The 24,861-nt window shown below is 38.5% G+C and overlaps 1 protein-coding gene across 1 annotated transcript; it reads left to right on the top strand.

Moving 5' to 3' along the window:
- Positions 1-938: 938 nt before the first annotated feature.
- Positions 939-16,455, top strand: LOC115672189 (uncharacterized). The gene is made up of 18 exons (XM_030593967.2): positions 939-1,109; positions 1,546-1,761; positions 2,084-2,179; positions 2,787-2,839; positions 3,006-3,102; positions 3,864-3,937; positions 6,749-6,866; positions 7,599-7,709; positions 10,875-10,951; positions 13,343-13,409; positions 13,832-13,897; positions 14,138-14,245; positions 14,353-14,483; positions 15,080-15,146; positions 15,273-15,337; positions 15,411-15,504; positions 15,746-15,816; positions 15,901-16,455. The coding sequence occupies exons 1-18, from the start codon at positions 960-962 to the stop codon at positions 16,256-16,258; spliced, it is 2,019 nt and encodes a 672-aa protein (XP_030449827.1). The 5' UTR covers positions 939-959; the 3' UTR covers positions 16,259-16,455.
- Positions 16,456-24,861: the final 8,406 nt, after the last annotated feature.

Genomic DNA, 24,861 nt, shown 5'->3' with positions numbered 1-24,861 from the left:
TTAATTCCCCTAGACTATGTAAAAAGGGGCAACAGATGTGGCAGTGATTGAAAAGGGAAGTAAAGGAGATAGTCTCCATTGTATTTTGGCAACAAATTGGCAAGGGAATCTGGTCGTGACGAAAAGAACATATAGAGAAGGATATTCTCTTTGGAAGATAACGGGAAATGTCGGTCAACAAGAGATGGAATAAAAGGAAAATATGAATAAAAAGAAAGAGGGTGAGATATTTATTAAGCACTAATGGGAGCGAAGCAAATATATACTTATATATATTTTGTCGGTACGGTTGCCTTTTGGAATCGGGAACTAGATCGTCCGGACACCGGTTCCACTTTTAAGAACCGGGAACCGAACCGGCACTCCTAGGAACTGGACCCAATCAGCTGGTTCGGTCCGGTCCGGGCTGTTCCCGGTCCGCCTTGCTCACCTCTTAGTTTTTGAGAAATTATTTTTTGACTTTTCGATATTTGGATAATGAAAAACTAATGGTTTTCATGGAAAAACGAGTTTCCCTTCTAACAAAATTGAAACTCTCCAAAGAAAATATAGCGACCGGATGGCCAAAAAGGAAAAGACACACAGACCCCCCCCCCCCCCCCCCCCCACCCCCGTTCTATCTCACTTGACCGGGGGCAATTTAGTAAAATGGACACCTTGGCGCGAAACCAAAGGCGCAAGACCCGAACTGAAAACGCCCATAAAACCACACCACGCGCCCGCGTCTGCGCAAAGAGGCTGACCGCTTCGTTTCCAGAATTCCTCGTGCACGACCTGTACACACACGCGAAGAGCCATTCCAACGAACGATCACCGCCTCGGAAAACCAAAGAAGAAATCAAAGAATCGTCCGGCATTCGCGTTCAAATTCGGCGCTCTCGATATCGGGGGCCGGAAGTCGGGAAAGAATCTCCGGCGGGCGGCGGGGTTCGGGCCCGTTTCGATCCGGTTTCGCGGCGATGTCGTGGATCAGGACGGCTGTCAACAAGGCGGTGGAGGTCGGGGGGCGGAACAACTTGACCAGGACCGTCCGCAGTTATGCCGACTCGGTGGTCCATCAAGCCGGCAACGCCGTCGCCGGAGGCGCCAAGCTCCTCCAGGATCGCATCGTAACTTCTCTCTGTTCCCTGCAAGTTTTTTTCCGTGTTCGGTATGATCGCAAGCGGCGAAATCGCCGGACTTTCGATGCCGCGGGCTTCCCGGAATTTTCGTCGTAGATTGATGGTTTTAGGAGAGTTCGCTGTTCTTGCAGACTCCGGTAGGGCCGGCCGATCTTCCTTAATGATATGGTCTCATGACTATAACGAGAATATTGTCTCGTGATCATGATGAAATCGGATCCTGTCGGTGACTTGAGTCGGGCTTCGCTGGGGTTAGTGGTGGTCGTAATTGAGCTTGCCGCAATGCGCTTGGTTTAGATCGATAACCAATTGTTTAACCGTGTCGTCGCTCTCGTCACTGTAGTTCATACAGCTGAATTAGCACTGGCGTTTAGTTATCGCTCCTTTACATCGAGTATTTAGACATTCGAATTTATCAAAGCAGGGGGGACGGAGTTTGCAAAGCTTTAAGCAGGCTGCGAAAACATTGGAGGAGATGTCTGTTTCCTGCAGAGGATTAGAGAGAATTCTACTATTACGGAGGTGGTTGGTGGCGCTCAAAGAAACTGAGAGAGATTCTGCGGGTTCGTCTGGAAATGACCACCGAGTGACCGAAAATAGCTCTGATGAGTTTAAGGACTCGCCTAGGAGACAAACGGTGGTGAGTCGACCTGGTTCTTCATCGCCATTTCTTCAGCAGCATGTACCTATTTCATATTAAATTTTCCAAGCTAATGTATAGGATGTAAGGGTAGTAGTGTGAGCTGACAGGTGAGTGGTGATACTTGTTTCTGTTTAGTTATTCTGGTCATTTACTTATTCGTAGTGCATGCTGCATCGCGTATTTTTCTATTTAGTGCTGAAGTTGAAAATTGGCGAAAAAAATGTTTATTTTAGAATGTTAAATCAATATGGCTATCTGGTCTTTATATCAACTATGCTTCTGTAATTGAATTTTAATATTATTACTTGATTGTGGTTAGGTTTATTACCATGATCCTGACCTTGGAGGAGAACCTCTGAATTTCCGTCATGTCTTTCTTCATAGTCAGGCACTTGAAGGCATAATCATGTCCATGGTAAGTGGTGCATCGTCAGCTGTACGATCAGAATTGTCTATTATTTGCTGATAGTTGCAAAGGTTGTCTTTGATTGCGTTACCCTAAGACAGTTATCGTATTGCTAAGGAAGCATATCATTTGCATTCTTATATGCAGCTTATTAACTTTCGTGATTTATTGCTGTGTGAATCTATCTGGCAAAGTACCCAACAGATTTCTCTGTATTTAAAGTAAATTGCCTTTTATGCTGTCATCAAGAGTGAGGCAAATGTACCTTTTTATTTACTATGTGGTGTGTCCTTTCTCTTAACTGGTTAGGCATGTTATGAATATGTAGTAAAGTCACAACCAGAGTCATGATGACTACTTTTGAACGATTTGAAACTTTTGAATTCTAGATGACGAGAAATCTTGTTAGATCTGCCAGTCTAGGTACTTATTTCTTCCTAGTCAACAGTGTCGAATTATTAATGTCGATGCAATGCACATCCTGTCGTAACTCAACCAACTGCAGCCAGTGGGCAAAGAAGATTAGTTGGCAATAATTTAATTGAATGTGCACCTCTGGTCCGGAATTTGCTGATAGACAGAGTTTAACCGCAGGTTAACTGTTTTGTTGATTCAGATTCTGGAAGCACCTACACAGGAAGAAGTTTCATTACTCCTGGAAATTTTCGGGTGATTTAAACTTCTTTACGTTGCTCTTCATTTACTTGATTTGATGCTAGATTGTCATTCTCTGATTAGGCACTTCTAAGGCCTACATATTGCTTTTTATCAGCCGCACTCGGTATAACATAATTTGATTTCCACGTAAGCATACACTTTGTTTGCTCTCGTTCAGGCTTTGTCTTACAGGAGGAGTGGAAGTGCATAAGGCGGTATTGAGCAGCATTCAAGATTTGGCTAATGCATTTTCTGGCTACCTAGAAGAAGTACTTGTGAGGACTTAACATTATCCTATCATGTATGCATCTTCATTAAAAATGTGACCAGCAGGAAATATATTATGAACAGTCAGAGTCCACCTGCATCTTTTTTCCACGTTATTCACAAAAGATGATTGAATGTAGAACATAATTGACTAAAATCTCAGTTCAAGATGCTCATAATTGACGGAATGTCCTCATATGTTAACACTGTTATTCAAACTACGATACCATTTGAGTTGCACCTATATCTAAGTGCTTGTTAACTTTGTCACTCCACTTGGTCAAAAAATGTTAAAAATTGTAACTTTCCGCATTTCAGTTGAACATGCTTTGTAATCTGCTTTATTTTGACCTCCTTTAGTCTCTTGAAACTCCTTATGTCATAATACGCCTCATATTCAGCAGATGCTTTAACTTATAGATTTGTAACTACAAAGTAGATAAGAGAGAAGTTTGGGGATGCAGGAAAAAACCTCTCAATGTTTATTGCCTTACCTCTAATTTCTCTCTTTCTACTTTTTGTAAATCATGTCTCAGATGTTACCTCTCATACATCTTTATGTTGATAAACATTTGAATTCCTTTTTTTTTTGGTCAGAGATGAACATTTGAATTCAATCTGGATTCTTTTTAAGGATAGAAATGTGCTATTAATCTAAGCTAGAAAGAAGACATACATACCAAGCAGAAAGAGTTTGGGATACGTATACGCCTAGCAAGAATACAATCATTCTTGAGAATTGTAGTTTGAAGGAAACATGTCACTTCAGGTGAAGCGAGAAGAGTTGCTACAATATGCTCAGGTGGCGATTTCAGGGCTCAAGTTAAATGCTGACGTTATAAGGTACATGCTATATACATCTATTGATGCTGAGGAATTCCGCATGAAATACTCTTTTTTTATTTATTTGCATTTGGTTATCTTGAAATCATCTCCTGGCTGTGTCATATTGCTTCAGGATGTGTCAGGACCATCCTTCGCTCATGTAGCCATAGTTAATGTATGATGTATTGCAACTAATGCTAACTTATGTTGTGACTTGCTCCATTCACTGTTTTTTCTTCTGAGGTTCTGTTGTCCTTAATCATTTAATTTACATCACCATATTGCTCATGGCATTTGTAAGTTGTTGAATTCTTTCTCTAAGTTATTATCGCCTAGTATACTGTAATATAATAGGTATTGTGGCCTCTCCTTCAATTGTCATGAAGTTGTGGACTTCCCCTCCTCCTCGTCCTCCATCTCATAGTCCAGGATCTCTTTCTCAAGTTCTTCATCTGCATCGACACTTAATTTTTATTTCTTCTTTTCTAATTGATGCTCCTAATTCATATCAATTCCTCCCGTGAGCCTGAAGCATAAGTCGCCGTTGCTTTAACCCTGTTCTTGAAAAGCTAAATCATGATAGGACTTTTGACCTGTCTTTGTATGTTGCATTAGTTCACATGCATCTTATTATGGAACCATCTGTTTATTCACTGCCTTCTACAAATATAATTTTCTAAAGTTGAGTTTGCATTCTAATATGGCTATCTGCCTGATTCATCTTTTCAAGATATGTAAATGGGGCTAACTTTTTTTTTTTTGGTAAGGAAAATGGGGCTAACTTTATCCTCTCATCAGTTGAAATTTGATGATGGTAACACCATTTTATCTACAAGGCAGTTATCTCGTTTTTTTACTTATCAAGATGTAGCGGAGTTAATCCCTATGACAAATTCTGCAACAAAATTATGTCACCAAAAATCAGCTGTAAAATTTCAAAGGCTATTGAATAAAGAATGATCAAGCATTCTGTTATACATATCTGTTAGAACATTCCGCAGTGTATATTCATCACTTTCTACTCTAGCTCATACAACAAGTGCATAATACTTTCAAAATAGTATCAAAATTTTTCCCATGTACAATATCATTCCTGATTCACCAGACAGAATCCTGACGAAAGCAGTAATGAAATTTTTCCCCTTAAAAAATTCCAGTAACCATGCTACTTCATCCCATTACAGATTTTGTTGATGGACCCCAGATCTAGGAAGCATGGACACTCTCCGGGGGCCTCCATGTTGGTGTCGGACATATTTTTTTTTATTACTTATTTATTTGTGGATTTGAATCAAATTAATTTGATTGAAATAATCATAAAAATGATAATTTATCATGTATATATAAAAATATACGTTTAATGTACGTGTCCCAATATGTTGGAATTCTCTAGTTTTAGAGAAATGATGCGTTGCGTGTTGTGTCATGTCGTGTCGCGTGTCGGTGCTACTTAGCCCAGATAGAATCAGGCATCAGCATATGATTTGAAAATATACTTGGATGGATTGCATTCAAAGAACAAATGCGATCTAGTTTCATTATCATGCTCACAAAAGACACAAAAAGAATGATGTTGCATTCCCCACTTGATTAATCTGTTTTTCAAAGGCAATTAATCAAGAAAAGCAAGTCATGAAATAAAACTGCTCCCAGCTTAGGATATTTAGGTAAAACCAAACAAATTATGCCAACTGATCTTAATGAAGGCTGCAGGGAAGCAAAAGCAGGTGCTTCTGTGAATTCTACTGTCTTTTGTGGCCCAAATGGCCATCATCTTCTCTAGGGACATACAAAGAGCACTGCAAAGATACATTTGAATGTGCAACAATTCATCAGAACTTGCCGCACCCCAATCCCAATCACCTTTCTTTGTTACAGAAGCTACTTTTAGAATGCCTTTGCAAATGAGAATCATAGATGATTCGATGGCCCAATGTTTGAACCGGAACCCCTGCAGGATGCCAGTAATCATGCCGCAGAGATACCTTCTCACCATTGCCAATTTTCCAGTAGAAGTGTAGTTGAAGGAAGTCTCTCATCCAGAGTAGTTTCCTCCATGAACAATCATCTGGAATTATAAGGCACCAAAGCTCCTGCCTCAATTGAGATAAGCATGAGCCCATGTCATCTAAATAGGTCCAAATTGCAAACTTGATGCCATAGGGTCTTCATAATTAGGACAGGATTCCACAATTCCTTATCTGTCAAGCTAAGTCCTCTGCACCTTTATCAATATAGGACTTCCTTACCCACAAGAATGCATCACCATATTGTTTCAATAGATGAATTATTTCACCTAAATGGTTAAGCTTTGGCATCAAAATCAATTTTCCATTGTTCATATCCCATTAATAGTTTGTTTGGCATGTGATTCTTGTGTTTCTTATTCCATGTGTTCTCCCATTGTCATAATTCATCTGCTTCGCACGTGAGAGGAGGTGATACTTTTAGTCATACATTGTTTACTTTGGTACTTTTATCATTGGATGAGAAGCTGAGAGCTAAGTAACATGAAACTCAATGATTCCTTTAATCGTTATTTTAGTTGCAAACTCTTCTGGTAGTATGTGGTAATCCTGTGTATGCCGTCTTCATTTAAATTGATTTTTTGAAATCAGTAATGATAGGTCATGCTGGTACCACATCACTGTGGTGGAACCATTGATTTAATTTTCCACTCATTTTATTTTCTTCTTATTTGTAAGTCTGTTCTTTCACAATATTCTTGGTGATGGATCACCTAAAAGCTAATCGTGTTATTTTGTGGTCCTTTGCCAATTCTTCAGTCTCCTTAACTTGCTTTTATGAGCTGTTTGTTTCTTGCCTCAGAATAGATTCCAAAACCTTCAGCCTAAAGGAAAAACTCAATAAAATGAGCTCACTGCAGCAGCCTTTGGATAAAGATCATGAAAAATTGTCTCAAGAAACAGTTGTTGTGACAAAAGAGGTAAGACTGATCTTGAGAGATTCGTGAAATATGCATTCAAAGCACATTTAGATATCATATGAATGTCTTTTGGTCTCTATTAGCAGAGGACATTCTTTCTAATATCTTTACGAACTGTCGCCTATATCCAGAGAACTATGGTTAAAAGAAAATCTGATTGTAATCCAATGCAGGCCCTACAGCATGGAACTTTTTCCCTACCTTATATGCCGGTTGAATTCACGTAGTACTTGGTGTTGTTTTCAGAATTGATGGCATCTGTAGGCATTATTTGGACACTCAAGTTAATATTGGCTGCCTGGGCCTTTTTGGGCTACTCCTTCAATTTGTCACTATGCGAAATGCTTATAGCAGTATTAGTTTCATCACACCAGGCTTAGTGCATTAAATGTGGCATTAGTTTAACCATGTATTCAGAGTTATTGAATGCTTATTGCTGGTTATGTGAGAGGTTGGACCCTTTAAATTTCTTTAGGGGCCATTTTGACTAGCTTTTCTTATTTACTCCTAACAAAGATTTAGATAGACAAAATCTCATGGAAATTAAACTCCACATAATGAAAAACATCACTATTGAGAGTTTGGATTCTTTAACTAGTTAATTTCCGTCCTTTGTTTCCAATAATCAGTGGGTCCTAGAAATAAGCTCAAATTCTTAAAACAGAGTAGATTTGATTCTGATCACCATGGTAAAAATACAAGCTATTAGAGCCAAATGCTCTTGTCATGCAGGATATGGAAGAGGCACAGTTGCAAATTCAACTATTTTCCATGATGGAGTCACTGCTACTTAGAAAGAAATCTTTGAGAAATGGGGATACTCCCCATCTTCATGCTGAAAAGGTCAGGTTTTACTAATAAGTGAATCTCATTCCTTAAAAGAAATCCAAGTTTCATTGTGAGAACTTATACTTTGACTTGCATTTTGAATATTATGAACTCTGATAGATATATAATTTAGTCTCATTATTTGCCCTGCAAAATGGAAAGGTTCTCAAAAAAGTAAAAGAGTTTCACGAATTCTTCTTTCATTATGTGTCCTTGTGTGCCACCAAAGTGTAGTTGTGTCCTCATGTTGTTGGTCAATTTCTTGCCAAAAAAATGTGAAAGATTTAGTCTTTGACCATTATCCAATATATATTGCCGATTGCTTTATTGGGATTTTCATCCTTTGTGCACCAGTGTCATTTTAGTTAAAATCGCGATCTAACTCGAAAAATCATGCGATTTTACAAGCCATATCATGAGAATCGTGTTAAGTCAGTTAAAAAATCGTGGGGTGACATCGGTGATATTGCCTTTAATTCAATGAAATTGTTGAGATGGTGAATTGCGATGGCTGTTTTTCTTTTGTCCAGTTGCGCTTTGTTGGGGATTTGCGCTCTTGAATTCAAAACTGATTCAATGGCATTGGGGAAACTGCGTTTAACTGATGCTTAATTGAATAAATTTGAAAGAAAAGGAAAAGAAAAGGGCCTTCTCTTCTCTTGTTGCTGCAAACAAATAGGGTCTTCCTGTTCATACAGCTCAGTTCTTGCTTTAATTTCTTTTTGTTCGTAAATGGACCACCAGCTATTTAGAACTGGATGAAGGAAATTTTTTATTTATCTATGTGAGTTATATTGTTATTATGTCTAATAAATTATTTCAGCAAAAGGAAAGAAAAGAAGTATCTTGGAAAAGCTGATACAATTTTTTCTTTTTCAAAATGAATTTTCTCTTTATGGAAGTGTTGCTATTGGTATACTGTTTTTTCTGAGTTTCCATTAAGATGTTATCCAGTTTCTTTGGCTGAAGTCATAATTTGAGACTACAATCTAGATTTATCTATAAATGGATCTAAATTTTTGAGGTACTATGACTGTTTTTATTTAGCTATATCTAATAAACCAATTTCAGGTACTATTAAGTAGATTTGCTTATGCGAGTTGAGACCTAATTGGTGGTGCTGATGTTATAAGACATGAGCCATTTACTTGGTTCTTGTTTAGTCTAATAATGTAGACTCTTATGATCAATTTGACTGGCACTCATAAATTTTTCAGAAGTTAGTTTACTAAGTTTCTAAAATTTTTCGGCTTTTCGATTCAATGTTACAATCCGATTTTATGGGGACCTCACCTAATTTAGCTGAAAAAGAAAGTTTGACTACGTTGATCACTGTTGTTTCCCATAATTGTCCTGCATCTTCAAACTATTTACATAAATTTTCTACTGAATTTGAGACCTTTGGTTAGTGTTTATGAAAGTCTTGTTATTATTTAACTTTTTGCTGCCTGTACCGGTTATATGACTTCTTGCACTTGGCATTAACCACGTTAGACCAAGTTTTCTTAATCATATGTGCATTTTCCAACAGTCTAAAATGAGGAGTAAGAGCCTTCACACTACAAATGACAAGTAAAATATGGAATTTATATCGAATGATCTTGTGGCAGTGGCATACTAACTTTTAGCCATTCACAGGGTTCTGTAAACATATGATGGGCTCTTAGGGAGGTCACATAAAAGATGTGAGGCTACTAGAACTGCATGTTTGGAAGTAATGGTTAAGGCCGTTATGTAATAGAAATTACGATGGTATTGGAACAGAGTTGACTAGTTATTACAGTGTCTGGTTAAGTATTGAAATAACTATTACTTTGCTTAATTTGACAGTATAACATAAATGGAAGTTCCATCATGGAAATGGATAAAATGTCCAAAATGCCCTCAATCATTATCATCATCATCATCATTATTATTCACTAATTAACAGATATTAATTAACGTGAGATGGAGGTAGTAAAGATTTTTGTGAGTATAAACTGTCAATCCATCTATCCTTTAGCTCCTAATTATGTCACTATTCACTGATACCGTAGGTACGAATAAGCAATGATGCATATGATCGTCATCTTCGCAGTTCCTGTCAAGTGTCTTGTTACACTAACTGCGAGATATGTACAGCATTGAGGTGTTTATGATGTGCACTATTATTAACATGTCCTCCCTAGGACATGAGCTTCACATCCTAGAAAGCACAAGAATCACTTCACATATGCATTCAAGTGGCTTTTGGGTTGAGCATGAATGAGAAGAATCTTGAGATGATGATCACCACCACGATATTGAGTACATCCATGAATTGAAATTGAATTGATGTAGGTGGCGAAGAAATATTTCCATATCTAGTTAGGATGTGATACAGGAGGTTGAATTGGCCATTAAGGAGGTCACAACCAGAGATATCGTTCTAAGCTTCAGCATCGTCAAATTAGACCTCATTGCTGGGGCATATCCATAGTCGTGTAATGTGACTCAGGCAGATGAGATGACCCAATACATTGATGGAATTTACCTTTTCCAAGTTTTGCTCCTTGGAGTGCTATTATGACTGCCTAGTCTATGTATTTATCTCATATCAGTCTTTTGTGCCAAGATCATGACTTTGATGTGTTCTAATTGGCCACCTGAAAAAGCAAGTACACCAATGATGAGTTCCAAGACTCAAGATTGTCTTGTCAGAGGTGTCTAATGTTGAATGGGAAGCTTCATCACGTGGGCAATATTTTTTTTGGAACATTGATGTAAACAACGAGAAAGATGGTACTCAGGTTTCACCCAACTTTTCAGCTCAACATTTTTAAGGAAATAAGGCAACTACACTTGCACATTCCATATACTGTCATGGTACCTTTGCTTTGCTTTTTAATGTTTTCTTGGCTTTGCAGCTTATATTCTTAAAATCTTTATACCATGGAATAGTTGATGGGACAATAATACTACTGATGAACTTCTGCTCGCTCTTATTCTTGCTATGAGCCCTCTTGTTGCTCTCTTGTTGCTCCTTTGTCTTTACTTCACCTTCTTTACTGGGTTATGGTACATGAGTTCCACTCTGAATGGTTCTAAGTTACCGTTGTGATCTGGCACGTCCCAACCTCTATATCTCATTCTTCATCTGGTTAGTCTTTTGTAGGTAAAACCATCCTTTCATACACTTCACATGTGAGCATTTCTCTGCAGGTTGATAAATTGAAAGTGTTATCAGAATCCCTTTCTAATTCTTCCTCAAAAGCTGAGAAGCGCATCTCAGACCACAGGTTTGGAAGCATTTGGATATTATTTTTGTGCATATATTTTCTTCTTAATACATTCGTTAAACTTAAAGCACTTCTAGACAGTTCTGGAACTTGGTTGCATGTGAAAAAAAGATGCTGAAGGTTCTTCCGTTGGAAGGATCATTGCAGTTAACATGTTCTATATTTGAATGACTGTCAAGTTTTTCCTTCTAGGTATGTAACCTGTAGAAACTTCAGCAAGTGAGACTATGACAGTTGAGACTAGTATAGTGGCTGAAGATGAGAGATTTTGATCTTTTATGTAGTACATAAATGAGTTGTCAGATTTTGGATTGCATGGAGTTTGTCTCAAATGTAATGCCAAAGGAACCTTGGGTGTGGTTCTACGGAAGTGATGCTAGAAGAGATTTATCTCTTTCCCCTACAATATCATAGGAATTTTACTCTACTTTTCACTCATACCTTAATAAACCCTCTTCAATCAATGACTATTGTAATCAACGGTAATACCCAAATATATTGTTGCTATCCATTGTACTGAACAGCAACTAGATGTCCATTCCAATTTCTTATCCAAATTGGACTTGGCTCTTAGGGTACTAGTTATTAGGTGAACTGACTGATGAAGCTTTTCTTGGTTGTAAAATAATTGTAAAAGGCCCTAGCCTGTTTGCATGTGCAGTGGTAAAGCTAAAGCTCGAATTGGGCCCTGCCTAAAATGGAACTGGATACATGATGAGGTGTTCAATTTTCCTTCTATAAAAAAATTGTTGTAATGTTTCTACATAGATATCAAACCACATGAGAAGTGGTATTTTTGCTTCCATTTAATAATACCAAGAAGTCCTTTTGTTTTGCTAAAACAGATCTAACACATCTCAATTAACATGTACAGTTTCTGGTGGAATCAAGGAGGGTTGATCTCTTGAAAAAATCGTTGCTATGGTGATCTAAGCTAGCCCCTTCACTTCATGTTTAGAAATACGAGAAAGAGTACGAAACCTTGATATATTTATAGTGTAGGTGACAATCTATTCTGGTATTAGTTTAGGCTCATGAAATCCCACTTTCTTCTAGAAATACACATCATTTATATATTTTTATTTTCATCCAGTGTACTGGCATTTAAGCATCATGCTCTTTTCATGTTGGTGGCTAAAGCCAGAAGTTTCTTTGTTTATACGTGTTGTGTGTCATGTTCAATCTTGGGATGGCCCGTTAAATGTTAAAATTGGGAAAATTTTATCCAAGTCCACTGAAGTTCAGTATTTTGCAATCAGGTCAGTGAAATTTGATTTCCATCACCCAATGCACAAAACTTTGAAACATTTGCAGTTGATGCACTTTGAATGGAATCTGACCAATTTTTCATGCGAAATGATGACTTGGCAGTCATATGGCAAATTGGAAGCCAAGTCATTGGCACCTGGGCACCACATTGGTGTTTCGCCTGAAAATTGATCAGATTCCGGTTGAATTGCATTACTTGAAAAGTTAATTGAAAATCTTGTGCTATTTGTGAATAAAATCAAAGTTTAGTGACCAAATTGGAAAACAGCTAAAGTCTAGTGACCACCAATGAAATTTACCTTAAGAAACATGGATAGTACATTGGAGAATCTAGGTTTTACTTTTTGCTCTTATGTATGAAACTCATGGTTATAAACTTATAAGATGAAGCAAAATCACAGTTGTCAAGGTACGCCAAAGGCTAGCTTTATTATTTATAGTTTCAAGCCTAGTCTCTCATAGGAAAAAAGCATTAACTAGCCTTGAACACCATATTCGGTATTCATATCCTGCCATATAACCTATGAGCTTACACCTAATTTGAAAGAATGCTGAGATAGCTGCTGGTGCAGTACTCATGAAGAGTAATGCACTGTGCAACATTAGCGCCTATGTGCAGGTCGTTTTATGAGAAGGATGATATTTTGCACTTTAAGCATACATTAGCTCTGTTTGAGTCCTAACAAATGTAAACATAGTATCCAAAGGCTTGTTTAGGGGAAGACAGCTATCAATCAAATGATTATGTTTAGGGTTGGAAATTTGTATCGTTTTGGGACTTGGTGACCCTATTCTTTGATGGTTGAAATCTTGGCAAAGAGGAAGCTGCTAACTGAATAGTCACAAGCCCTTATCTAGATTAGGAAGCTATTGTCCGGTACATTGATTAGTCGTTGAAGAATGAGAGATAAATTGTGCTTCTTCAACAGCCAGGACCATTTTACTGGTGGGAAGTGGAAGGTGTTTTAGTCAGAGTCCCTAATCGTATTTTTCCCAATCTGGTTATTCTTTAACTCAAAATTTGCTTGTGCTGCAAATTTTTTCCCTAATCGTATTTTTAGTACAGCTTATTTGCTTTGATATTCATCTGGTCATTTTTCTCTTCTTTCATGGTCCAAGCAGATCTCACAAAGAAGAAGCTGTCAATTTTCGTGTGGCTAAAACAACAGAAATGAGCCAACTTGAGAAGGTAGTTTGTCTAAAGAGAGGCAACCATTTTTTTAATACTTTCAGCCATAAAGAGAGAAGTTCATGATACACGTGGCATATATATCAATCTCTTATTAGCTCAATCCAGTTATGAGAGTCCTCATGAGGGATAGCTTCATCTGTTCTGTGCTGTATCCATGAAAATCTTCCTCACTCCCCTTGTTGCATCATCCGGTCATCACTTATGGTTTACCATTTGAGTACAAGGTCAATGAGTCAATTGTTACTGTGCCTAGTTCATGATTTCCCTCTTTGTCATTCTCTTATGAATAATACCTCTAACTGTTATATTGATAGGTAAATCTATCACATTGCTAGGTTAGCAGGCCATACTGGAAGAACCTCATATAGGATTGGTGTGTTAGCACATGATTCTGACACTTCTTTTTTTACACTATTCAGGAACTGGAGGTGGAGATCGAAGAACTTGAGAAACAAAAGGAAACACTTGAAAAAGAACTAAAAAAGGTTTGGCTTGTTCGAAAATTCTGATTTGCAAGTAATTTTGGGATAAATTAATCTTTTATAATTTCTGTCTTCTCCTAGCTAATTGAACACTAGAATTCTGAAGAGTAAAGTGATAATTTCATATGATTTAGATTCTTATTGTTTGATATGAAAATTGCCTGTACAATCACCACGAAAATCTTGATTTGCGAGCATTGAACCTGCATTTGAGTTCCATGGTGGCCTTTATATTGGGTGTAGGTCAATGGTTCACTCTCTGGTGCTCGTTTACACCTTCAGAATGCCAGAGAGGAGAGAGAGCAGTTTGATGAAGCCAGTAACCAGATTCTTGTGCACCTAAAGTCTAAGGTATATCATTTTGTTTCATGAATAACGCATTGGCTTTGTAGTTTGCATTGTGTTTTATGGTTTGGCACTGAATGGCTGTTTAATTGCCTATCATTGTCTTCTAATAGGAAGATGAGCTATCAAGATCAGTTCTCTCGTATAGAATGGAAGCAGATGTTGTCAATACGTGGATTGATTTTCTTGAAAATACGTGGACTCTGCAAACTTCGTATATAGAGGACAAAGAAAAACAAGTTAAGTATGTGATCTACTTTCCCCAATCAGCTAGCATCCTTTCAGATATAGGCAATAAGCTCAGCCGTTCTTTACAGCTTTTCTCATAAAGGCATGAGCAAAATGGAACTTTAAGTAATCTGCTCTAGCCTATTGTTTTCTCAAGGGCAAGTGATGACAATGACATAAGCAAACTTCTTTTTTAATCCTTTTAAACTCAAGTAATCTGGTGGGCTTTCATTTCCTCTTCGAACCTCAATTATATTGTGCAAGGTCTATGTGAAGAACCAACAATGCTCTGTATAAATACTTAAAACTGTTGCCAAAAGAAAAAAGAAATGCTAAAAGTCACAAGGATCCATGTAAAGGAGAATGAGCGCAGGGATTAGATGTACGAGGTGAAGTGCCTTAAATAATCATCTCAAGATATGAAAACCAGTCTTGGTTGTGATTTTCCCTTCTTTTTCTTCCCCTTCTTTTCTTGAATTTTTCTGTTATTATGTTTTAAAAGCAGAGGCATAGATATAAGTCTTTTCTTTCTTTTTAGTATATCTTCTACAACTTTCGAGTATTCTCGTGGCTCCCCCTATCTAATGATTATTGCTAATGTGCATATTCAAGTGGTGAACTGGAGAGATACGGAGATTATTTTGTGAATTTGGTCATTCAGCTTCTCTCAGCTTACAAGGTATTATTTATCTTATTCTGCTAGAACCTTGTTCCAGCATTCACGATGTTCAGCTTCATTTGCCATCTGGTTTTACATGTTCTTTGGTTCGTCTTTTCATTCATCTTATTATACATTTTTTACTAGGAAGGGTTGGGTTTGTCACTTGCTTCCATCAAAGAAACTGTGGAATACCTGGACCAAAGTCCAAGGTATCAATTCGTGCTATATTCGGGATGTTTATCACATGGTTGAAACTGATCTATAGATGTTTTTGGATGTCAGATCTGAAAAGAGACCTAGTATGAACGAGCAAAATACCAAAGAGAATAAATCAAAGAGAAGATACGAGGAAGAATATCTGGATCTTGAATCCAAGGTAAGCTAGCATATCCTTTTAGTGTTTTTCCCCACTTCTGCCCACAGCAAATAAGTTTTAGTTGATCAGTCAAATCAGTTACCTTTTGGAAGTCAAATGCCCTCATTGTTGCATCATATTTCTCTAGTTGGTCTTAACTTCTAGGGATACTGAATCACCAAGTTAATTTGATAGATCTTATATGAAGTGCAACTATCATATCATATCATATCTACTCGAGAGATCCTTTTTGATATTTCAGTTTTTGACGACCTTAAGCACAGTGGAAGCAATTAAAAAGCAGTTCTACATCCAATCCGAAGACACTTTCAGGTACAATATAGTGTGCATTTTGGTTCTCAGTGTGTCTGGTCGATAGAGAAATTCTTTTGAAAAAGACATCTATCTTTCATGCAGGAAAGACCATGAAAAGGTTGAAAAGCTATTTGCTTCTCTCGAAAAGATAAAAGATGAATTTGATTCTATACAGAGACCAGGTTTGGAAATTGAGACTCCTACACAAAAATCACAAAATCCACTGACAAATGGCCATCCGATTAGTTCATCTTCTGTTTTGGCTAAGGCCTCGCAAAACTTTAGAGAAGATGAAGCAACGGATGGTTCTTCTATCAAGGTTGAGATGACCTCAAACACGATTAGCGAACCTGAAAAGTTGGAAGTAGATTATGGAAAGGCTGACAGAGACCATTTAACCGATGAAATTGGCGACTGGGAATTTGATGAGCTCGAGAAGGAATTCAGAGCCATCCTTTGAGCAACTGGAATATAAACACCATTAACCTGGCAGCAAACAAGTGATTGGTCCTATAGAGAGATTTTTTACTTAAATTTTTTATGCTTGGCAATGAAAAAAGGTGATAGGATGATGTAAATTGTACTATTCAGTTCCGTGACGAGGCATAACCTTTTGTACAATCACAAATGCAAGTTACGTCCGATTTTTAACATCTACATATCGTAACAGGCTATACGACTTACAATCAGCTGTAAGTCCTGGAATTATGGAGGTGAAAATTTTGTTTATGTAGAAACAAGTATTACAACAGCAAACTTTTCTGAAGAAAACTTGCTCTTTACTACCCATTTGAATATGGCACTACGAAAATCTAATCAACCTACCTATTGATCAATCGTCACTGACCTCTAATCGATGCATCTCAGTCCAATGGAACTGAGTCAGATAGTTTTCCTCGTAGACATTGGCAGTGAAGCATTACATACTTGCACGGCAGGAACCCACTTTTGAATTGTCTCTCAGTTCAATGGATCGTGCCGGTTGATTGGCGAATGAACACCTGCGGGCCAATACTTTTTAGCATAGACCACAATTTTTGGGAAGTGAGTCATGTGATCAGCCCATGGGCTTAGTTTTAAAGTGAGATTTCTCAGCCGGTGTATGCAGTGGCTTTCTAATGTTTACTCCTTATTTATAATGATACAAGTACAAAGTCTATCACACATTGACCACCACAAGTCATCGCGGTGTCATCCATTTCCACCACCGCCAGCGCCAAACGTGGTTGTGGCCATCCCCCCCACGATGAAGTAAACGACGAATCGATCGGAAGTCCTTTCGAGGATTCGTTCTTAAAAAATGAAGAACTTTACCTTAGACATAAAAACGATTCTTGTTCGCTTCTTTTCATGGGCAGAAGGCGAATGAAAGGAGGAGGGATCGTCCACGGTGATTGACGTCTCCTTAGAAAGCGTGGTGGCAACATGGGAACGATCAGCTTGTGCGACTCCGGAACCAAGAAAGGATCATTGGAAAGACAATCATCAGTTGCTGGGGGCATCTTCACGATGGGAGTATTTCATTCCGCAAGTTCTAGAAAGATTTTCCTTTCGACTTAGATGTTTACCGATACTCTTGTTATTGACAGGAGAATCCAAGAGACAGGGCGCACCTCCCTTATTCGGGACTAGTCGATTCAGACCATAAGAGGGTAATACCTATAATTGGTTGTCAGAGATATAGTAATAACATAAATGGGTAATGACATAAATGGTCCCTAAACTTGGTGTGTAATGTGATCCCTGAACTTTTTAATTTGTTAAATGTGTTCCCTGAAGTTTAGCTCAAATGTAATGTGGTCCATGAACTTTTAATTTGTTTACATTTTCTTCTAGTTCGACGACTAAATTGAACATATACCAAAGGTTCAGGATCACATTGAACAAATTAAAAGTTTAGGGATTACACTACATATTTGCTACAATTCAGGGTTCACACTGAATAAATTAAAAGTTCATAGACTGCATTGTACATTGGGTTAAAGTCTAGGAATTATTTGTGTCATTTTTCCTAATAGAAATGAGTACATCTCTAAAGTTTTTGCCTTTGTTATGGCGATGCATATATTTTCTGGAATATGGTAGACATTGAAGAAAGATACTGTGATGATGGAAATAACTGCATTTGTTGCTCTAGCCTATGCTGATCACTTTACAGTTTTGCTCGTGCTATTCGTACTGTCGAAATTTCTGCCGCTCTGTGATAGTTGGGACAACTAAAGTTTTCGCATGTGATTGATGCGGTGGTTTCTATGCGAATTGGGTGGAATAAAAGTGCACCAAAAGTCTTCAACCTCAAACACGAAATGCAATCAATTTTTTAAAAAAATTCAATTAGTTCAAATAAATCCTTAAATCTTTTTCAAAAAGTGCAATAAAGTGTTTTCAATGAAGTGTGCCTAAAATTCTCTACATGTCACTTAAAATATCACTGATGTAGTATCTTTAAATTGCACTTTTCAACATAGTTTTTATTGGACTTAATTATACTTTCCAGTAAAGGTTTAAGCATAATTGAATCAATTGAAAGATTTCTGTCTCTATTGCGATTTTTTGTAAAGTTGTACAACTTGATTGTAGCAATTAAAATGTTTAGAACTTTATGGTATTCCGTACATAAGATTTAGGATTTATGGAGCAATTTTCTTGAATTATGAGCACGGCAAATGTCCGATGCCCCAACTCCCAAGTAACAAAACAGTTTCGTCTTTTGGTCACTAAGTTTTCCCCGTTGTCTTAGTCAACCAAACTAGTGAAAATACTGTATATTCCGAAATTGGGTTTCCTCATCAAGACTCAAATTTCTACTACGCAGCCACGGTTTGAAAAATAAGCCTTTCTTTTGGATGCATATCCGATCTACTATTCAAAATTTTCCTAGTCATTTATGGGACCTTGCTTTTGTTTCTGCCGGCGATCAACAACAATCTCGAGTTCGAACTCCAAGAAAAAACACTGTAATAAGATAAGCAAACAAGACAACAAGCTTATCAATCATTTTGATTTTGACCAAGAGTCAAATGTGGACACATATACCTACGACATATTAATGCATGATATCAGCAAGGCAACAAAATGCATGGACAACTTACATTCTAAAATGAACGAAAAACAAATATGATAGTGATCTCTCTTTCTCTCACCAAGTTTTGAGAAACAAGCTCAATGTTCAAATTCCAAAATAATAAGATACAAGAGAAGCTTGAAGACAAAACACCAAAAACAAAAACAAAATCAAAATTTGAAGATAATTTTGTATTTGCAAATATCCAAGTTGGCATTATTTTCAATTATTGTCCTATTTCCAATGTATTGTGAATTTGCACTTTCTAAGAAGTAGGGATTGCAATTCCTGATATGAAACGAGAACACGACTCAATTGTAACACCGATTTTTTAAGAAAAATCTGAATCCAACATGATATAACTCGAAACTGACATAAAATAACACATTTTTGCTTTTTTTAATAAAAAAAAAATCATGCAACTACTTTGTAACATTTTCATAATGACATGACATGACATGCAAATAGGAATTGCCAACCCTATGTAGCAAGTGTCCATGAGAAAATTAGGCAATCGACATATAGACACACGAATGATTGGATGCTGTGAGATCCACGTGAGTCCCATCAAATCTAATAGTACATGTGATCTTGGTTTCGCCATGTTGAGTGCACTCAAGTGTCTCTTCAATGATGGGCATCAAATGGAACATATGTATCCAATTGAAAAAGGATTGTATGTACATCCATTTAGAGCTTACCTCGCCAGAAGATAAGAAATAGAATACAAAAGGGGGTGCGGTCACATAACATGGAAAGTGTTCCCCATAATTTTCGAGTTGTTCCCATCAAAATCTTTGAGTTCACTCTTTTCACACGTGACTTGGACCGGTTCGTGCAAAGACTTCCAATAGGTTCATTTGCTTGTTACATTGAAGCTTCGACTAAAAACAAGAGGCACTGTCGACATCTCGGAGTACGAGATTCCTCACGTCTCGAACATGCAATGTATATTCCAGATTCAAGGTACTTGTTTGACAGATGTGGATAAAAGGAATTTGAAATATTGTGCATGGGCTGCTTTCAGTACCAGTTGTCTTAGCCACTTATCCACAGTACAACCCACTACAGAATCAAAGAGCCCATCATGCATGTCAAGCGCACCGTCAACTCATCTCTCTCTCATTGCGGCAGTTTTGGTTCATGAATTACCCAAAAGACCTATAGCAATAACAAAACATGATCGAATACTTAAACACTACAAAAAAACCGGGTTTTTCCGACGAAAAAATTTTCGTTGGAAATTTGCAACGACATTTCCAACGAAAAATAAATTCGTCGGAAATTTGAGACGAAAAATTCTTCGTCGGAAATTTCCGACGAAATTTTCCGACGAAAAATATTTCGTCGGAAATTTCCGACGAAATTTTCCGACGAAATATTTTTCGTTGCAAATCTCCGACAAAATTTTCCAACGAAATATTTTTCGTCGGAAATTTCCGACAATTTTATTTTTTGTGGGACATTTCGTTGCAAATTTCCAACGAAAATTTTTTCGTCGGAAATTTCCGACGAATTTTATTCGTGGCAAATTTGCAATATGAAAAATGATTTTTTTGATATCCGTCCCGATCCCTAATTTCTCTCTGTCGACTGATTCCTCTAATCCCCTCGCTGTTCTCTCTCCGTCTCTCTCTTTAATTTCTCTCGAATTACTTATCGGTGCACGCGCAAATCAATCTCGGTAAAGCTTTTTCGCCGGTAAGTGTCGTGGCTAATTTCATGAATAATTGGCGACGAAAACGGTTCGTCGCAAAATTATTCATCGCTGGATTTGTATATGTTGGTGTTATTAAAAATTTTTTTTTCCTTTCCTCACTGGTTTGGCCGATCGCCGGCCATGGGGCGAGGTCCGGTGGCCTGGCCATGGCCGTCGGTCGACCTCGCCGACGCACAAGTGAGCTAGCCTCGCATGGGCCTCGCCGGCCAAGCTCGAGATCTGGGCGAGTTCGCCGGCCAAGCTCGCCGGCCATGGCGAGCTCGGCCCCGGCCAGCGGCGAGGCTGGCCCTCGCCGGCACCGGCGAGGGCCGATCTCGCCATGGCCGGCGAGCTCGAGCTCGAGCTCGCCCAGATGTGGGCAAGATCCGGGCCTCGCCGGCCATGGCGAGCTCGAGCTCGCCGGCGGCTTGGCCGGCCCTCGCCGGCACCGGCGAGGCCGAGCTCGCGGGCGGCTTGGCGGCCCTCGCCGCAGCCGGCGAGGGCCGAGCTCGCCATGGCCGGCGAGCTCGGCTCGCCTGGACCTCGGCGAGATCCGGGCGACCTCGAGCTCGCCGGCGGCTTGGCGGCCCTCGCCGACGGCGAGGGCCGAGCTCGCCATGGTCGGCGAGCTCCGGCCTGCCCAAACCTCGGCGAGATCCGGGCGACGTCGAGCTCGCCGGCGGCTTCGGCCCCTCGCCGGCAGCGGCGAGGCCGAGCTCGCCATGGCCGGCGAGCTCGAGCTCGCCCGGATCCGGCGAGTTCGGGCGAGCTCGCCGGCCATGGCGAGCTCGGCCCTCGCCGGTTCCGGCCAGGGCCAGCCTCGCCGCCGGCGAGCTCGAGGTCGCCCAGAACTTGCCCAGGCGAGCTCGCCGGACCAGCGTCCGGCCAAGAAGAAAGGACAAAAAAAAAAGAAAAAGAAAAAAAAAAGAGAAAAAAATAAAAGATAATTAAAAAATGAATTTTAAGTCATTTGTTTTTATTTTAGGTACGTGTCCATTTGAAAGTCTTGCAATCCAAGTGAACGTTGCAATTCTCATCAAATAGACCACTTTCTACTACAAAGGTTTCAGTCAAATACTTGGTAAGTTTTCTTGACATGGTAATTTTTTCATTTTTTTCAAGTTGAAAGTAATTGTTTCGTAAAAAAGAAAATTGTAATTGTTAGAATTTTATGGTTTTAATTAACAATATTAAACAATAGATATGATATTTTTAATATTGTACGAGAATTTTTTTATTTTTATACAGACACAATGCAAAGAGACAGGGGTTGGATGTATAATAAGAACTTACCTAGACGTCAAGGATTGACTGATGAGTTTCGAATCGGGGTGGAACTATTTTTGGACTTTGCTAGTAATAAATATGAGTTCATGGATGAAAATAAGTTAAGGTGTCCATGTAGAAAGTGCAGTAATGGAAAATTTCAAGACATTGACATAGTTAGAGAACATCTTTGTAGATTTGGGTTTACTCCAAACTATTATAATTGGACTTACCATGGTAAACCATTTATATCTGATGACGGATATCGAAGAAGCGACCAATTGTTAGTTAGGGAAGAATGTAGCTATTATGACCAATTGAACCCATATCAGGGGATGGTGTTTGATGAAGCAGGCCATAATTTGTTTCCAGAATCGAATCATGCAAGTACTAGTTTAACTCCTACACTTGAACAAGTAGGAACTAGTCATGCATCACAATTGGAAGAGGCAGGAGTTACAGGTTTTGATGAGAATGTGTGTGATGGAACTTTTCAATCTAATCGGTTATGGGAAGAGTTGAAAACAACAGATGAACCTTTATGGGCAGGTTATGACAACCACACGAAGGTATCAGTGACAGCAAGACTGTTAAATATCAAGGCAGAGCATAATGTGTCTGTGGATTGCTTCAACTCTTTTGTTGAAGTAATGCGGGAAACAATACCTCGTGATAACATCATGCCAAGTGACTTTTACGATATGAAAAAGCTAGTGGATAATTTAGGTCTTCCAGTTATAAGGATTGATGTATGTAGTATGGGTTGTATGTTATATTGGAGAGATGATGAAAATGCAGAATCTTGCAAATTCTGCAGCCAACCTAGGTACAAAATTAACAGGAGGCAAGGTCGTAATCAGAAGCGTAGACCATGTAAACAAATGTTCTACTTGCCCTTAATCCCTAGGTTGCAAAGGCTTTATGCGTCTCAAGCCACTGCTGAACACATGACTTGGCATGCAAATCATGAAACAGAAGAGGGTCTAATGTGTCATCCTTCAGATGCAGAGGCATGGAAACATTTTGATAGAACATATCCCGAGTTTGCGATAGAGCCTCGAAACATCAGGTTAGGTCTGTGTGCTGATGGTTTTGCCCCATTTGGAAAATCAGGAAAAAGTTATTCATGTTGGCCAGTTATCTTAACTCCATACAATCTTCCACCCGGTATGTGCATGAAGACGCCTTATATGTTTTTGACATTGATCGTGACTGGCCCGCAAAATCCGAAAAAGTTGATAGATGTTTATATGCAACCATTGATTGAAGAGTTATAACGGCTATGGGATGAAAGTGTCCCTACGTATGACGTTTCTACCGATCAAACATTTGTAATGAAAGCTGCTCTTCTTTGGACGATAAATGACTTTCCAGCTTATGGAATATTATCTGGATGGAGTACAGCTGGGATCTTAGGATGTCCGATATGTATAGAGAGATCGAAGTCATTCAGATTAAAGCACGGTAAGAAGGCAAGCTATTTTGACTGTCATAGGCAATTTTTGCCGCTAAAGCATACATTCAGAAGGAATAAAAAAGAGTTTATCAAGAATAGGATCGAAAGAACACATCCACCATTGAGGTTGACCGGTGATCAAATTTGGGAGCGAGTGTAGGAGTTTCCAACGGTTGTTGAAAACCCTCACGGCACAACTATTGGGTACGGAAGTACACATAAATGGACTAAGCGCAACATATTTTGGGATCTACCATATTAGAAGGCCCATCTTATTCATCATAATCTTGACGTCATTCACATAGAGAAGAACGTTTTCGATAATGTCATAAATACTGTGATGGATGTCACTGGAAAAACAAAAGACAACTTGAACGCAAGAAAAGATATGAGGGATATTTGCGATCGGCCAACACTAGATGTGGATGCAAGCAGCAGGGGACCAAAACCAAAAGCAGTTTATACATTAGACAAGGAGCAGAGACGGGTCGTTTGTCAATGGTTGAAATCGGTGCGATTTCCTGATGGATATGCTTCGAATCTAGGGAGATGCGTTGATTTGAATGAATGCAAGTTGATAGGTCTGAAGAGTCATGATTGTCACGTATTTATGGAAAGACTAATTCCAATAGCCTTCAAGGAACTTTTACCAAATTTTGTTTGGGGCGCCATTACAGAGTTAAGTAATTTCCTACACGATATTTGCTCAACAGCGTTGAAAGCATCACACATGGAGAAACTAGAGAGAGATATTCCAATTATTCTTTGCAACTTAGAAAGGATATTTCCTCCATCGTTCTTTGATTCAATGGAGTATCTCTTAGTTCACTTGCCTTATAAGGCCAAAGTTGCAGGTCCCGTCCAATTTCGATGGATGTATCCATTTGAGAGGTAAGTTTTTTGTTAAATAAATTTGAAATTACTTCATTATATATTATGTTCCGATAAATTTTTTTGTATTGCAACTAGGTTCTTATATCATTTGAAGAAAAAAGTGAAGAATAAGGCATGTGTCGAAGCTTCAATTTGTAATGCATATATTGTGGAAGAAGTGACAACATTTGCATCATACTATTTTGAGCCGCACGTGCAGTGTAAGAGGCGGAGAGTAGGAAGAAATGATGAGGGTCCCATTGATCCCAATTGCAAATCATTCTCTATTTTCAATTATTTGGGTCGACCAAGCGGCGCAAGTAAGTTTCGGCACTTAACAGGTGAAGAAAAGCAGGCAGCCCATACATATATTTTACTGAACTGTCCAGAAGTTGAGCCATACTTCAAGTAAGTGTACATTTGTAAGTATATGTATTGTGTGTCAAACATTTGCTAATATATAAATGGTATTTGTTAATAGGATTTTCCAAAATTCAATGTTTGGACTACCACCAAATGAGTTTGACCGTTTGTGCGAGGAACAATTTGCAACATGGTTCACAACATATGTAAGTTGTATGTGGACGAAATGCAAGTTATTCGAATTTTTTATACATCATATATTAAAATATATATTATTGACATTGCGTATGTGACCTTAGGTTCACAGTAATCATGATCATGGGACAGAGCAAGGATTGCTAT

Source organism: Syzygium oleosum, unplaced genomic scaffold (genome assembly GCF_021117445.2).
Source record: "Syzygium oleosum isolate NSW1041296 unplaced genomic scaffold, Sole_v2.1 Sole_v2.12, whole genome shotgun sequence".
In the NCBI taxonomy this organism is placed as follows: Eukaryota; Viridiplantae; Streptophyta; class Magnoliopsida; order Myrtales; family Myrtaceae; genus Syzygium; species Syzygium oleosum.
This window is presented reverse-complemented; position numbering and strand designations above follow the sequence as displayed.